The sequence below is a fragment of the Euprymna scolopes genome, chromosome 12 (assembly GCF_053919585.1).
Source record: "Euprymna scolopes isolate OS-2025 chromosome 12, ASM5391958v1, whole genome shotgun sequence".
Lineage (NCBI taxonomy): Eukaryota > Metazoa > Mollusca > Cephalopoda > Sepiida > Sepiolidae > Euprymna > Euprymna scolopes.
The window spans coordinates 50,098,505-50,117,362 of NC_136493.1; the positions used below are offsets into that span (position 1 = coordinate 50,098,505).

At 33.0% G+C, this 18,858-nt stretch overlaps 1 protein-coding gene across 4 annotated transcripts in view; it reads right to left on the reverse strand.

Moving 5' to 3' along the window:
- Positions 1 to 18,858, reverse strand: part of LOC145291281 (uncharacterized) — a 682,583-nt gene that overhangs the window by 215,062 nt on the left and 448,663 nt on the right. For all 4 annotated transcript variants that reach the window (XM_080136928.1, XM_080136924.1, XM_080136927.1 and 1 more), the window contains exons 9-10: positions 13,778 to 13,902; positions 3,911 to 4,158 (exon numbers count right to left, since the gene is read on the reverse strand). In XM_080136928.1, the coding sequence (XP_079993054.1) occupies positions 3,911 to 4,158; positions 13,778 to 13,902 (373 nt within the window). The remainder of the gene's footprint in view (positions 1 to 3,910; positions 4,159 to 13,777; positions 13,903 to 18,858) is intronic.

Here is an 18,858-nt window from a genome sequence, read left to right on the forward strand (position 1 = left end):
TCGGGGAAACTTGTCACTCAAACTTCAGGGGATACCATCAGTTATTATCAGTGGGCAATTAGTGAGTATGAGTAATGATAGAAACATGATAAACAAAAGTAATGATAGAAACATGAAAATCAAAAATGATAGTAACAGAAACAAGAAATTTTATAAATTACTCCCCAAACCAAAATACACAAAATAATCATGAATGGCTAAGGAGGATGCAAACACCGAGGAGGGAGATCACTAACCAGACCTACACTGGAAGATGCAGAGAGTACTGGGGTTTTGAAAAGGATTATTCCTACTCAAATCCCAGGGAAGACCAATGGTTGTCGCCCACAAGAAATCAATGGTAAACAGCTGTTGCAATAACGCTAAATCATTTTCAGTGATGATTGAAAGAGGTAAAGATTAATGAAAATCCAGAGAGACTTGTTGTTACTCAGAGTTGAGGGAACACCACTAGTTATTATTAATGAGTAATCACTGATGATGACCTGTGTGAGAACTCCAAGTGAGTTCTGAATAATAATAATATTCAGATAAACGTCTGGTTATCTGTTAAGTAGTGTTTAGAAACTCGCTTTCAAACTCACCTATCTCTGACCATGACTTTATTTATCCTTGTTTCTCTCAAATCCGTTTTTATCACTTCCTCTCATATTTTCCGTGGTCTTTCCCTACTAAATGACCCTGCTACCTCAACTGTTCTATAACTAATAATACAATCACTCCCATTCATTATTTCTATGAGACCAAACCAACGAAGTCTCCTTTCTGGGTGCTTTCCAACACAATGATTGATTGACACTTTGTTGTTAGTAACATTCACTTCAAACCTTTACTTTCCATAGTTTGTAACTTAACGAGTAGGCCTTCCATTGTTTCACAGACAAACACCAAATCATAAGCATAAAGCATCTTCTATGGACAACTCGACTGAACTCCAGTCTATGATCCCCCTCGTCAAACTTTCACAAAAAACTAGCTACAACCACTATATATGATTTCCCCCACTCTCTATATGTGCCTAAATCTGAATACAGATTCCATGAACAAAGTTTCTTTCCCAGAACTACTCGCATGTGGAACACTGCTCCGCTGGTCTACTTCCCAGTTGAATACAACATAGTAGCCTTCAAATCCAATGTAAACAAAATCTTGTCGAGCCGTCCTCATAAATAATCAAATTTTACCCAATTTATACGATTAATGATTACTAAGCTACCACCTTATATTCATTAACCTTTATTCTTGAGTGGCCTTCGGGCCTTGATAAGTAAAAAATAAAAATAAAAAACTCATACTGTAACAAAGCTGCTGACACATATGCAAATGACTAAGTTGTGGCACAAGCGTGACGTCACAATGGGATCGGAAAAAGAGAAGTAAAAAAAGCATGTGTTGATGCAGGAGGAGAAAAGGCATGTGTAAGCACGGCAGAGTGTTTTTAACCATGTGGCCGGACAACAGGAACTTTTAAGCAAGATGCAGGACTCGTTTATCCTCCAAACTTTTAACAAGATTTTTAGACAACCGTATACAGTGGAACGAATTACAGCTGGTTATAGCTGCAGATTAAAAAAAAATCTGTTAATTGACCCCAAGTGGAAAAGTTGGAGTGTCGTTGGCTTGGGAAATACATATCAGGCAGCTTGGTGTGGAAACGACCGGTAATAAATGCCTTTTCTTTCAACAACAACAACAAAAAAATTGGTGTCGAATTTCTTTGTTTCTTTGCATGACTTTCATACACTACATGTAATTATTACATTACAATACAAAACTTCTAGGACAAAACCTGTAAAATATAAACCACAGCAACAGAACTCTGAAGTACTCCCATTTTAACTTGAAATTTGCTTTTGAATATTATGCACCAACTAATATATTTTCTTGTTACTTTTATTCACTCCAAACAAGACATGTTTGTTCACATTACATCTAAATTTCTGTATTTTGGTATAGAATATAAAGATTTCCAGCATCTGGAGATGTCTACAGTGAAAGGGTGAGATTTTGCTGCTAGTTGGGTTTGTTGGGGGCGGGGAGATATTTGCATGAAGTACGAGTAAGTTCCTTTAAAAAAAAGTAAAAAAAAAAAAAAAACACCTTGTAAAAGTATTGGTAAAACAAGCACAGGGATGTGCAACATTGTAATGATGGGCCAGTGGCTGGAGCTTGCTTGTGAGTGCGGGACCTGTTAGGTTTTGTACCCTGTCCAAAGGGAGAGACTAGTGGTTGGTATATCAAGACAAATGTAGCAATAATATTCCATGCATAGGAGAATAGTGCCTACATAGAGATATAGGATGATAGTAGGTGTAAGAAGCTTTCGAGCCAAGTAGAGGGAGTTCACCTTTGCAGCAGACTTGGCAGTATCTTCTATAAATATATTCCAATTCATGTTGGAAGTGAATGTTAAACCAAGAACAGGGTTATCAGCCATGACAATTGGTGATTGTAAAGAAAGGCTTCTTATTCATGGCTTGGCTTTGCGAACGAAGATCTAGGAAGGGCCTTGTCCATGTTTTCTGTAGACATGCTCGTAACTGACACGAGTCCAATACGAGATGAGTAGGCTCGCCTGCAACAGCTGAAGGTTAGGGTTTGGTCTAGGTTTGGGGCTGGGGATAGTTGGCGCTCCTTTCTACTGTGTCTTCTGTCCTCCGGGTACGTCTGCCGAGTGTTTTTAAAGGAGAAGACTGCTTGATGGATGGTGTGCTGCCAAATGACTCCGGCCACTGAAAGGGTTGTAAAAGAGATCTGTCATGGTAACATTACATGTGACCATCCATTTTTGACTCGATTCCACTACAGACTAAAGATCATTTTCGAGCGATTCAGCCATGGTCTTGGAAATATATATTCATTCAGTAATACGCATATTTTTTTAACGTCATATAGCCGTTAATATATTGAAAAAAGATATGATGTAATTTATATTCTTTTAGGAATAAATATGGTAGTTAAAATTCAAATGTGGATGTATAACTGAAATTTAAAAAATCTTACTCTCTTCACAACGCTATAACATTTTTTTTTTTTTTTTTTTTTAAATTTCCAACGAATCTTTTCGTTCTGAAATAGAACAAAGTCATCCTTTTCACAACAAATATACTTTCAAATATTGTACTGCCATTTTATTTTCTTCAATTTATTCACCCAGAAGTCTTACAATAAAGACGAAATGTTGATTGGTATATAACTTGGTTTATTCCTTTTTCTTCTCTCTATCTCGTTGGAATATTATTTCCATTATTCTCATCATTATATATATACTAGCTGGATGCCCGGCGTTGCCCGGTCGTGCAATACGCTTAAACATGATATTTTAATCTATGCAGATTGTGGGTGTATTATTGCATAATCAATCCTCTATTGAATATTATATATTACGAGGAATAATTTGCCCGGTGGACTAATTCACAAAAAAAAAAAAAAAAAAAATTAAATAAAATAAATAAAATAATAATGATAATGTTGTTTATCAAATTCCGCCTGTACTTGTTTACAATATCACGTCAACTGATATTTTGGCTTGACGATCTTAAAAATAGTCTTTCTTCTCTTATCGATGAAAAAGAAGAATTTTACAAAGGAATATTTTACGTGACACAGGCATGGTCCCGGGTTCGATTCCTAGAGACATAATCAAAAGAAGAGAGGTAGGGACCTCAAAAAATGCATGTCTATGGATTACTGTTTAATATGATAAAAATAATTAAATAATAAAAAATAAATAAAATATATATGATACTTATCAGAGGTGACACTGGCTAAATAGTTAATCTTAACGAACTGAAAATCTGGGATGCGCCAATTTTGAATCCAGTTCGTTCCACAAAAACACTTTAGTTGAACTCAACTCTGACCTTGTTTCTAACACAGTGGGCAAGAGGTAACTAAAATAATTACTTACCTGAGTTAATAGAAATAAGGAGCAGATAAATATCAATACACAAATCACAAACAACCAGAACATCTTGTAATGCCGACGTTCATGCATCGGGTAGAGCACCTCTAGACAGGAGACGATAAGTTGGGTGAGGACGAGGATGCTATTGAAACTGGTGAGAGCCAGGAGCAGGTAAAACAGCACTGACCACAATGGAGGGAATGACATGAGTGGTGTGATTTCCGGAAATGTTATGAAGGCCAAATCAAGAGCTGAAAGAGGACAAAAACACCAAAAGAATTCACTCAGTAGATGAACACGTCAATAAAAATTTACTCAACTTTTTGTAAACATGTAAACAAACTTTTCTGGTTGATACAAGAGGTATAAATGTGGCGACGTGCTGTATAATGTATATATATATATATATATATATATATATATATATATATATATAGTCTTTGAAGTTTTTAACCTTTAAAACTATACAAAAAAAAAAAAATTTATCATTCGTTAGAAAACCAACTAGTCAGTAAGTCATTTAATCACCTGCAATCACTGCATCAACTCGCTCTCGAATTTACTATAGTACCAATAATTTATTTTTCAATGGATCATCAGTTGTTTACCATGAAACACTGTTTCGGGGATTTAAAAACAAAACAGTATATTACATCATGGCTCCCCAGCAGTGTTGATCAAACACGACTACCCTTAATCTTAGGAAGAAGACATGTTACAAACATTTGATCCAATTTCCTATTCTTAATTGCAATTACTAACCTTTTCATACTATAAAAATGAATTTCTTACCTGTGTGATTCATCAGTTTCCACATTTAAAATGGATATATTTTTTAATTTATCAGTCTTGCATTTATAAGATTAGGATTAATCCATTTAACTACTTATCACCCCCCCCCACTATGATTAGTATTTAGTATATTTACATTCGTATTTATTTAAAATTAGATATATAAAGGTTAAAAATATTTTTACATATATACATTTTTTTTATATATAAATTTATTATATGTAATTATAAATACATTTTATACATTGCTAATATAGTTTTGGATTTCTTTTATTAATATATTCTGGTTAATCGTAAACGATTCAAAAGCATCAGGATAATGAACAAATACTTTATTTAACTGTTTAAATATTTTATTTTTATCCCCACCTTGTTTTATCATCCTTATTACTTAGCTAGAAACTGGTGGTATAAAATCTGTTAATTTTAAAATATACAGTGATGATCATATTTATTGGCACGGTAAAATAAAAGTTAAATTTTGTCTAATAAATTCTAAAAAAGGGATTAAATTAAAGAAAATAACAAAGTATATTATGTATTTTTAACTGGCCTTTCCGATGCAGCAATCGGATTTTAGAAAAAATAAATAACAAAGGAACAACAAACATAATTGCAAAAAACCCTTGTTCAAAATTATTGGCACGGCTTTGTTTTTCTTTTAGTATCAGTATAATATCAATCAATTTCCGGTTTACGTGCTTTCTGAACTTTTTTATAGCCATATTATGCTTGTTTAACGCTAATTCAGTGAATAATTTTTTTCAGATAATTTTTAGATAGCGATTTATTTAAACTATTATAAGTGACTAAATTATAATTTTCAATCGCCATGGTTAAAACTAAGGAACACAGCGAAGACGTCAGGAAGCTTGTTGTAGCATGCCATACCAATGGGGAGGGCTATGATAAGATTTCAAAGAAGCTAAACCTTCCCAAATCCACTGTTAGAGCCATAATAAACAAGTTCAAATCGCAAGGCCACGTTATGAGTTTAGAGGGTAGAGGGAGAAAAAGGATTCTTTCCCCAAGAGATGAACGGAAAATTGTTCGACAAGTAAAACAAAACCCAAGGATCTCTGTTGGGGAGATTGTTGATGAACAGAGCACCTCTGGAGTGAATGTATCTCGACATACAGTTGGTAGAGTTTTGAAGAGAGCTGGTTTAAAAGCATGTCGTCCGAGAAAGACTCCCTTATTGAAGCCTATGCACCTGAAAGCAAGGCTAGCCTTTGCAAAACGTCATATTGATAAAGATGTTGCATTCTGGAAACGTGTTCTATGGACTGACGAAACGAAAATAGAATTATTTGGCCATAATAAAGTGTCTTATATTTACAGAAAATCTGGCGAAGCTTTCCTGCCTAAGAACACCACACCCACAGTGAAGCACGGTGGAGGCAGTTTGATGTTTTGGGGATCCTTTGCTGCCTCTGGACCAGGGCGACTTGTTAAGGTCACAGGTAGCATAAAAAAGGAAGATTATGTTAAAATATTGGATGAAAACCTGAAAGACTCTGCTAAAGAGCTCTCACTTGGTCGTCGTTGGTGGTTCATGCAAGATAATGACCCAAAGCATTCGGCTAAACTGACTAAGAAATGGCTTGAGGACAATCATATTAATGTTTTGGAGTGGCCATCACAAAGCCCAGACCTTAATCCAATTGAAAATTTATGGAGAACATTAAAATTGAGGGTAATGCAAAGGAAGCCTAAGAATCTTATTCAATTGGAGGATTATTGTCAGGAAGAGTGGGCTAAAATTACTACTGAAGAGTGCAACAACTTGGTTGTAAACTATGAAAAGCGACTGAGGAAGGTAATCAAGGCCAAAGGCTAGACAATTGATTATTAAATAAATCGTGCCAATAATTTTGAACAAGGGGTTTTTGCAATTATGTTTGTTGTTCCTTTGTTATTTATTTTTTCTAAAATCCGATTGCTGCGTCGGAAAGGCCAGTTAAAAATACATAATATACTTTGTTATTTTCTTTAATTTAATCCCTTTTTTAGAATTTATTAGACAAAATTTAACTTTTATTTTACCGTGCCAATAAATATGATCATCACTGTATATATATATATATATATATATATATATATATATATATATTTTTTTTTTTTTTGTTTGTTTGTTTGTTTTTCTGTATTAAGCCTCGTCCCGACAGTCGAGTTTTACATTTCTTACATGTTTTTTTTTTTGTTTTTTTTACGCACATTTTATCTTTCTTTTAATAATATTATTGAACTTCATTCCCGTTTCCTTGTACCTATTTGTGAATTATTCCACGGATTTCTGCCTTTTGAATTACTTTGAATCATCTCCCAATGACGCGATTCCCTTGGAATTTACTTGTGCGAATCGAAATTTAACTGTCTTGGATTCTGCATTTTTGGATTTTACCGTCATTGGATACTTTACCCTTCACCAGACTATCCATTCACATGAAATCACTTTTTTATTCACCCTATTCCCTCTACTTCATTTTTTTTATCAAGTAAGATCTATGACTTACTTGTAGTTTCATCAAATATTTTTGCAAGCAAAATCCTATCCCGCATTTCGCTAAATCCTACCCTTTGATGAGAAGGAAAGTATTTCTTCGAAACTCTGCGGATTAAGGACTATCCACTTATTTAGTGTTTCTTTTTAAAATTAAATATGTTTTTAACTCTTTTTCAAAGTGTTTTTTAATATGTTTTATTAACTATTTGTTCTTATATATATATATATATATATATTAAAATATAACACGGAAAATTACATAATTGTCGATGCAATAATTTATTTCAACCTTATGGTATTTTCAAGCATCTAAACTAGACAATTAGATTTTTGATACTCTTTGAGTATCAAAAATGTAATTGTTTTGTTTAGATGCTTGAAAATACCATAAGGTTGAAATAAATTATTGCATCGACAATTATGTAATTTTCCGTGTTATATTTTTATGTTATTGCTCTGTTTATCACATTGAGCTCTCATACCCGGATTTCCTCTGGAATTATACCATTATAACACTATATATATATATATATATATATATATATATATATATATATATATATATATATATGGGAAAATCACAAAGAATTAGAGAAATTATTTAAAAGTGTATTTATCACTAGACGTCACGCCTTCTCTCCTCTTCTGATAAGAAGCATTAGGCTTGAAATACCTAGGTATAAAGAGCATATTTATTCCGCGCCCCTAATTGATGTAATCTCCCTATTGAATCAACGGTTAAATTTATATGCATTAGTATATATCTTTATATTGTCGCTTTTTTAAAAAAAAGTTCTCTTTATATACATATATACATATATATATATATATATATATATATATATATATATATATATATATATATATATATAAGTAGATTGTAGTTTGCTTGAAGCATTGTTGAAGAAAATTATAGGGTAAAATTAAAAGCCAAGAACAATGCGAGATTTTTTTTTATATAGAGTAAAATTAAATGAAAACAAAAGAAATAAATTTCTTTTTTTTTTGTTGTTTGTTTTTTCTTTTTCACACAAATTTTAACTCTAAACAACAGTAATTTTTTTTTTCTGTTGTATTCAATGGTGTTATAAATCTCAATATATTTCAGACCTATTAGTCCTTTTTCAAGAGAAGACAGCGGAAGAGTGTTCAAAATTGGAAAAGCAGCTATAGAGTTTGCCACGTGATACCGTGAAATATAGAACAAAAAATGACGTTAGGAGAACGTTAAAATAAATCAGTTGGTGTTTAAAATACTTGTTGCGTCTGTGAATCAAGGGAGATGACTATTCAATCAAGGGTTGAAATTTATTTCTTTTGTTTTCATTTAATTTTACTCTATAAAAAAAATCAAGGGAGATGACTATTCAATCAAGGGTTGAAGGGAATCCCTTCAACCCTTGATTGAATAGTCATCTCCCTTGATTCACATATATATATAGTAAGTTATAAAATATATATGGCGACTAAGCTACACTGAATATTCCGCGTTTCATCCACTCTAGGACTCTTCAGGCTTATGCGCGAATTTTGTGGTTGTTTGTCGTATATAAAAACGACAAAACAACCACAAAATTCGCGCATAAGCCTGAAGAGTCCTAGAGTGGATGAAACGCGGAATATTCAGTGTAGCTTAATCGCAATATATATTTTATAACTTACTAACTAGCTCTACCTACGTATTGAGCACTTTTGAAGTAAATACTTAAAGTTTACGCATAAATTTATACTTTCGTATATTAATTTTATGTGAGTAAATTAATTATGCTTTATATATATATATATATATATATATATATATATATCTTTACTCTGAGTGATTATGATGGATAGTTTGTTGTTAGAAGAAGAGATGCATCCATTTCTCCATTTTAAATTCTCATTATATAACCATTTTTGACCACCTCAAATGCTCCTTTGGGACGGCATTATTACTGTAACCACACTCCAAGAGCGTTTTATTCAGTGATAATCATTTCACTGAACTGACTTGACTTTGGTTCAACTTGATTACACCTGTGTATATTTTTTGCCAAAGGTAACCGTTCAAACATCCAACATTTAACTTACTTTTTGTCAATCGATCATGTTTGTTGTTTTTTCCCATGCAGGTGTCTGATATTAAGTTCATAAGTTTATTTAAATGACCTTTTAGTATATCTAATAATTATTTTATTTTGTTTCTTGCATACCGTCGCCAGATACACTTCTTATTGAAATGAATTTTCGGTATACGCATTCTACAGCATGTTGGATAGCGTTACAACACTAGTACAGAGAGTACTTGAACCAGGAGAGGGTTATTGCCACCCAAATCTATGACCATTACGAGTAAGAAACCAATGGTAAGCGGCTTTTGAGATAATTTGAAATCATTTGCAATGATTATTGAAAGAGGTTAAGAGTACTGGAAATCTGGGGAGACTTGTTATCATTTAGACTTCAGGGAATACCACCAGTTATTATCAGTGAGTAGTTACTAATGATGACCTGTGTGAGAACTCCTAGTCAGTAAATGGTGTGAACCAAAATGCAGATTGTGTGATGAGTATACCAAAACAACTGCTCATCTTGTATCAGATTATTCGATATTATTATTAAAACTAGCAGGACCTGTGGATATTCCACAGGGGACTCATTCATATGTCATATATTGATGTTGGCATTCTGTAGATGTTCAGCATAAATGGAGACAATCTGATATTATTGTAGCTCTTTTGTTAAAACTGCAAAAGTATTTATCTAAACTAGCAGGGACGCCCGGCGTAGCCTGATTGTAAAGTACGCTTAAATATGATATTTTAATTTTTGCAGATTTCGTATATATTATTATAGAGTTAATGTTCTATCAATTTTTATATATAAAGTTGCGATTTCAAAAATTAAATATGATTTGGGTACATCAGCTTGAATCGAAACCGAAACTGAAACTTATGAGAAAATATATATATATATATATATATATATATATATATATATATATATATATATGAAAAATTCTTGATAAAATTATTTAAGAACATAGATTACTGGACTGCTACCAGCTATATTCGAAACCGAAATGAAAATGTATAAAGAATTCTTGGAAAATTATTTATTACAAGAAATGGAAGTCAATAACAATTAAACGACAGTCACTCGGATGTAAGCGTGACACAAAATAAATAACACACACTATCCTATTAATATATATAGATTTAAAAACCGCCAAAATCTGCAATGGAAAATGTGTAAATTTTTATCGAAACTAATTTGTGTTAAGGTCTAATATCATGGTTTTCTTTTGGTTTTTTTTTTTGTTTATATAAGTCACATCTTATGAAGGCCCAAAGCCACTCGAGGATAAGAGTTAATGCATTTGTCAGGTGGACAGTGAGACTATGTAGAGATTGGTAAGAATAGTTGAGACTGGACAGAACTTGATTATTTTAAAATAGCGGCTCAACAAAGATTTGCTAACATTGAACTCGAAAACGATCATGCTGTCAACTGGGAAGCAGCCTCATGGTATTGTGTTCCACAAACGGGTAGTTTATGGAAAGAAGCTTTGCTCATGGAAGTTTTGTTTAGTTTTATGTGTACAGAAGAGAAAGAAAAATTATTTGCAGTGATTTTAGCAAGATAAGATTCGTTGTGAATATTTTATTACAGAGGGATGGGGGGCTTGGATTGGAGCTCAGTCAAGCACCTACCATGAAAAAAAGATAGGGATCATTAGCTACTTTTTTTTCTGATAAACTATTAGACACTTTCAGGACTACTCAACGTTGATGTTATACGTCCGACTAGTGCTACAAAAGTGGCAATACACAGGCGTGAACATAACACGTACTCAACAACAAGCCAATGCAAAAGAAAAACGTTTACGCAAACGTCTATGAAAAGACTGTACTCAAACGACCCGACAGATTCCCTAACAAGCACCTATGACGTATCCTGTCTCCATGCCAGAATGAACCATATTTCGCAACCCAGTTTAAATCTCAATGGAATCTGCGTTGGAGAAAGTAATACCAGTCTTACCTACACTGATACGTGAACTCTCAAAGAATTGCAACATGTGTTCTTTATGCGAATGTGGCAACAACTCGCTGCATCGAAATCATCTAGCAGCAATAAATTGGTATTACTACTTAATACACACATGCAATTTCCTGTCAAGCAGTGAAAAAAACTTTTCTCGCACAGATTCTTGTACTACTACGAACGCAACTCACTTAAACAGTCTAATGGTGCTAACAGATCAGGGTGTCTGAAGATACCGGCCTTCTGACCTAAAATACACCAAACATTGATGTTATTATTTATCCTTTCCCTTTGACAAAACTCAATCATGTTCTTCAAAGCCAACGACAAAAAAAATAATAATCCTCTACAAAACAACCAGGCCAAACACCATTTGAAGATATAAAGAACCTGAAGCATAAAAGCTTTTACCAAATGAACAAATTCGGCATTAAATAACCCCATATATATATATATATATATATATATATATATATATATATATATATATATATATATATGGGGTTATTTAATGCCAAATTTGTTCATTTAGTAAATATATATATATCTCTTTGGTGTATATATATATATATATATATATATATATATATATATATATATATATATATATATATATATATATATATCTTTTTTGGGGAGAGAATTAGACCTGGTGTCTAAAGAGCAGACTTTATTTAAATGTACTAGTAAATGTATTAATACAATTAAAAGAAAACAATGCTCATTGTAATGTAGATATATAATAAGTTCGATAGGTATAGATATCCGAGAGCTATTTTAATATTGAGTAAAACGATTCATAATTTTGAATTAAAAATCAGTTCCAAACAGAAAAAGGAAAAAAAATCCAATAGATTGTACGATCGTTTCAGAAACGATGTTCATTTTATTTAAAATGACAATGAATATTGACAATTATTTGACAAAAATTTTGTTCTTTAATAAACAAAGTCTCCTCATCAGCACAAATAGTAACTGTCCCCCTCCCCTATTTTTGATGATGAGGAGACTTTGTTTTTAAAGGACAAAATTTTTAATTGTCAATATTCATTGCCAATTTAAATAAAATGAACATCGTTTCTGAAATGATCGTACAATCTAATGGATTTTGTTGTTTTGAAACTGATTTTTAATTCAAAATTATGAATCGTTTTACTCAATATATATATATATATATATATATATATATATATATATATATATATATATATATATATATATACATTCTTCATCTCTTCCTGTTTTCGTTTCTACTTTTCTTCCTTATCGCTTAACCTCTTCACTAATGTATGTAGGGATGTTAGTAAGGGGGCAGTGATATATATATAGTCATCCATATACAGTACTGTTTCGCTGTTTCACAGCTCATCAGTGTGGCTAGACAGGCAACTACCTCAAGCCAGGATCGAAACCCGCCTAAACAACAGTCGGAAGTTCTAACCGTTGCGCTATTTTGCTGCTACTATGTGGGTAGTGAATTAACAATGTTTTGACATTGTCCAAATACCTAAGCTCAATGTGTTTACACAAAGAGCATCCCTTTATATGCAAATGGTAATTTGTATATCACTTCCTAATACGCTTAACCCAAGATAGGGAGCATTATAGTCATTCACATACAGTACTGTTTCGCTGTTTCACAGCTCATCAGTGCAACTAGACAAGCAACTACCTCAAGCCAGGATCGATATATAAAATATTCCAAAATTCATGATGTTGACCATGGTGTAATGGAAACATATTAAAGGTATTTGCAGCTTGTCTTCCAATTTTCGGATTTTAATCATGTCAAATCACACTTTATTTCCTTTTGAAGGCTTAATTGTTGCTATTTCTTCTGATGAGTTAAGGGCATAATAGATTAACTGATTGATATAATAATTAACTGATTGGTTTTGCGCTATAAAACAGATACTGTCCAGATTTGTAAATGTCAACTGAATTAAAGGAATAAATAATAAGATGGTCAACATCATGAATTTTGGAATAGAGTTTTTTGTCATTTATTCACTATATTGCTCTGTAATAACATTGAGCTTCTTAAATAAGGATTAGTATATGTCATAAGAAAATATATTTCTACAGAAATAAATAAATATATGCGCATGGGCCTGGCTCAGATGTTAAGGAATGAGGGTTTCGATTGTAGCTAATGGTACCCGAGGCATATATATATATATATATATATATATATATATATATAAAATAAAATATAATATATATTAGGTTCAATAAAATAATCGATAGAAAATTGTCTCTATAATAATAGATACGCATTATGTATGGATGAAACTATCATATTTAAGCGTATTTTACGACCGGGCAACGCCGAAAGACTTGCTAGTATTTAAATAAATATCTCCATTAAGATTGTTACGTTTATTTATTGTTTTAATCATTTGAACTTTATACTGTTATCGTGTATTCTTATAAAACCGACAAAATACATGCTAAAATATAAAAATGTTTATTCTTGAAATTTTGAAAAAAAAAAAATCTGGTAAAAGGAAATAGAGAATGGATATGGTTTTATCCATATAATTTACCTGGAATTTCTAAACTGGTCAATGGAATTTTGTAATGTTTTGTAAAGACTCCATAAACAGCGAACATAAAAAGACCTGCGATTTCTGTACCAATGAAGTTGACTGTAACCGCTAAGAGTGAAACCCTGAAAAGAAAGTTTTAAAATTAGAATATTTGATGTTTTATTTCTATAATTGTTTTTAGCAACCACGTCGCCATTTTGTGTGCTGTGTTATGATTGATAAAACATATACGGTGTTCATAAGAAAGATAAAAAAAATATGTAATGATTAATAAAGAGTTGAATTTGCACACACACACACACACACACACACACACACACACACACACACACATATAAAATATATTTGTAGTCATCGACATACAGTCCTGTTTCGTTGTATCACAACTCATCAGTGCCGCTAGACTAGCACCACTCCCAAGCCAAGGATTGAATCTAGAACCGTCGTGTTGACAGTTGGCAGTTCTCTCACTCGACCGCGGAAGCGATGCCCGCAAATAACCTGTCCGAATGTCTATTTAAACAAACATCCGTCCACCACTTTTACAGTGCTAAAACCGCCTGTTTGTAAACAAACAAACAGGGAGCTTCGCATTTTTCAGCCAATTAAGTAGTGAGTGAGATTATTTACGACAGTGCTCTACCCAAAGCTTTATTTTTTTGACCTTCAGTGAATACAGAACATTGCAATTTGTTTCAGCAGACATAGATGAATCGTCCGACCTGCTTCGTCAGATATTCTCATACAGTAAAAAGGTAAAAGGTAAAAAGAAAATAATAATAATAATAATAATAAATAATAATAATAATAATAATAATAATAATAATAAAAAATAAATAATAATAATAATAAATTACATTTAGCTCTACTTCGGTATTGAGCGCTTTTGGATCCCATTTTTGACCATCCTACATCGGATTTTACCTTGGATTATATATATATATATATATATATATATATATATATATATATATATGACATGAAAGAAGTAAAAAGATACAGCACCAACATAATTCATTCGTATTTAAAATTTCCATTTTCGTTCATACCGATTTGATATTATATTTCTAAATTTCTTTGATGAGTACGGATAATTTGGATTCTGTTCTCACCTTCAGTGTTATTCTCAACATGTTTTGGTTGATGTAACCTCCAACCTTCTTCACAGTGATATTCTTAGTATCATCCACACTAAGGATTGAACCTTCAAACTCCAGAAGAGTGCCATTTATAATTGAATTTCAATTAATACTTTATGAATCTTTGTGCAAGGATCCATGACATAACAGATAAAATAATAAGTAAACTTCAGTTCTAAATGTTTAAAGTTTCTGCTTCCTCTTCCAACAGCCGGCACTTGGAGCCGTACAAAGCTTCTGTAAAAGTTGTGTGTAATGGCAACTACACTACATTCCGCGATACTTTCAAATAAGGTTCTCACCATTAACGCCATCGTCAAAACAAAATGGAAGCAATATAGTGCCGGCAGTTTAATGGCTTGGACACATGCTGCGTTTGGATTGGTCATATGTTGAGATGTAACCATAAACTGAACCTCACTTAGGAAGCAGAATGCAAGTAAGGCTAAAGATGATCCAAAGAAGAATAATGGATCATAAAATGGGTGAAATTTAAAATCAGGTGAAAGCAATAGGAGTAGGAAGAATAAAAGACTAGTGTTGGCCTTGTGTCAAACAACGGATAGGGGAAGGTGACAGAGGTTAAGTGCTTAATGACATAGACTGATAACCTGGGCGTGCCAAGTCCAGATCCAGTTCGTTCCACAGAAGCACTTTCACTTAGGATATTGTCAACCTTTACGTGGTCCCTCCTGTAAGTACCCGATGTCTTTCTATATAGAAAGAATTCTAACTAGAAAGATATCGAAGAAACTAATGCCAACAATAATCACCTGATACATTTGGAATGAATGAATGATGCTCAGCAACAATGGATTGACAAGCATTGCTTTTGCCATCATCACACTGACACATCGGTTCTCATTAGATCATCAAAGTTAAGCGACATTGAGCCTGGTCATTTTCAGATGGGTGACCATTTGGGAATATCAGGCACCATATGTGGAAGGATGGTGACACCTTCCTGCAAGAAACTGCAAAAACTAACACCGTAAAAATCATCTCGCCTGAATGGAATGCATATGTAACTGGAGGCCGCATGTAAAATTAGTATTCCCTTGAAACTTCCTCCTTCAGAGGAAGCCGGATGAACTTCCTCATTGTAAGTGCCGCTCTAAGACGCGACAAGATTCTGACATTATTATATACTAGCGGGGGTACCCGGCGTTGCCCGAGTGTTTGTTTCCGGGACGGGGGGGGGAGTTTTAAAAAATGTTAGGGTAGGTAAGTAGGAAGGATCAAACCCGGAGTCATGAGTAAAAGTAGGAAAATAAAGTGTGAAAAAAACAAAAAAAAAACATCTGCAACGTTAACAGTTCGGCCACCAAGAAAAGTCCATTCCAGTTGTTTAGGAAAAACAAAAAAAAAAACAACAAAAAAAAAAAAACGACTACGGTAGGTCGGCGCGAACGTGAAAATATAATGTGAATTGTCCAGCACGCTAACCACTACGCCACAGAGCACTGCAGCTTAGTTTAGTGATTTTAAATAACTTCACATGAAAGAACTATGAAGCCAAACCGGTGTTCTCTTCTCAACTGTTCCTTGTGAACGATCCCCAAACGGTGTTAAGTGGTGGCAGGAGGAGGAGGAGGAATTTATTAGAGAGAAAATATTTTACCACTTCCATTGATCTTAACCGATTTTGGCCGTGACTTCTCAGCAGAAAAAGTATAGAAATCTAAGATTATCGAGGAATTTGAGAAATAATAAGCCTATAACACACCTCAGATATTGTTCTGTCGTTTGTGCATATTATATTTGCATGAAATATCTTGATTTTTAATCCTATTAAGGTCAAAATCCCACGGGAAAAAATGAGTTCATTTTATTTATATAGAGATAAAAATTTAACCACATTTTCTACTCACAGAAGAAGCTTTTTTATTGTGGATTTAATATCGATTAGGTTCGATTTATAATGCAATGCATTATAAAAAAATATATTTTATTTGTGCCATTGACTCTGAAATCAATATGAGTAATTACGTATCGATTTCAGAAATGTAGAGTAGGACAAGCGGCCTTATCATATGAGGGGGACGTCTGTAAGAGAAACACCGGCTACTCAACCATAAAATGGACTAACCTTGCCAAGTATACAAGCAAGTCTAGCAGGAGGTTCTACTTATTTATTTACAGCCGTTCAAGTAATTTACATAACGGCATCAATAAAAAATTCGATGTAAGAACTTAACACTCAAGTGTTGCCACTTCCGCCTAACAATGTGTTCTGCAATCAGCGGTTTACGTCGAAATTCAGTTGCCTGTGTATTTTTGTATTTTATGCACACACACACAAAAAAAAAAAATAGGTGAATATATAAGAAAATCTGGAATATCTTTATTTACAGAAATAATAGTGAACATTTAAAAAAATAAAAATGGAAAGCAAAATAAACGCCATTGAATGTTTTCCTTTTTACAAATACTCAAATGAATAATTTTTTTAAACATACATTTGTATTAAATGAAATAAATGCATTTATCCAAAAATATGACATTTAAATTAGAATATTAGAGATAAATTCCGCAAATGCCAACCATTTGAAAGACACGTTCCACTCTTTCCTCCCTCTCTTTTTCTTTTTCAAATATAAATTTGACATTTGTGTATCATTACGGTTCTGGGGTCAATTTTTTGTTTTCATTTTGAAGATCTACGAACAGGGGGAGACAATTTAATTTCAGAACAGAAAATGTCAACAACAATACAATAATCTATAATATACATCTCACCTGTTAGTTTAAATGTATGTATGTATGTAAGTATGTATGTATGTCTGCCTAAAACTTTCGACAGAGGCGACGGATTTTCACGATATCGGTATCATTTTGAAGCTCAACCCTTCGGACGACAAATTAACAAAAAAGATTAATTCCTTCACCCTCAACTGGGCACTTTTCTATAGGGAAGGGTCACTTTTTTGCCGATATTTTCGAAAGTCATCGCCTCTTGCCAGATCACCAAAGTTAAACAACATTGAGCCTAACCAGTACTAGATGAGCGTATGTACCGTGAGGTAAAATACCAGGTTGGGAAACTGGCGCAGTCTATCCTTCTCTCGAGGGTAGATGGGCCTCTCTTAAACCGTGGTAGGCAACCCATCTAGTGATGGCGTACAATAAAAAAAATACCCCTGATAACCATGGCAAAGCATCAAGTATTCAGCTACGGACAAGATTTAAATTATACTACGAACTCGTATAGTGAGTTCAATCTCGGCTGCGGCCGCATGTTCTGTTTTACGTTTGTGGACCTCAGAGAAAGCAATTGATCTTACTGAAACGTCATTCCTACAGTACAAAAGAAAGAAGAGAAGATGAAAAAAGAGGAAAGACTTAGCTGAATGCATACTTATTTAGATTTGCACTAAGTAGAGAAAATGCAGAAAATGATGTACGCACCCGTCAAGGAATGGAGATGGCATATTCCAAAAATCAGATAATTTGATTAAGTATTTTTGTTTTATTTAATAAAATCAAATTTTATGATTTGCTCAATGCGACAAAAACCAGTCACTATATTTAATTGAATTCGAAATTCATTCCTTGTTACTTCCCCTTTAACAACTTCTCCAAAAGCAACTGCTCATCAATGCCTGTTAAAAATATTTAACCGCTAAAAATCGTAAAATTTGATTTTATTAAATAAATAAAAAAATACTTTATCAATTTTTGTGATTTTTTTTTTTTGGAATATAAGACTTTCATGCCGTGACAAATAGGTACACCATAAAGGATTTTCTTTATTTGTAGAAATTGGAGGGGGGTATATTTATTCTTCTTCTCTTTTTTTCTCCTTCTTCCTGTTTCTTGAATTCACTTCACTGCTACTGATGCTGTTGGTCACGTGACTAATTTCTGCCTGTTGATTGATCTGCGCATTCTCGCGTTTTGTGATAAAATTCAAGCTGAAGTTGGCAATTTAGACCTGAC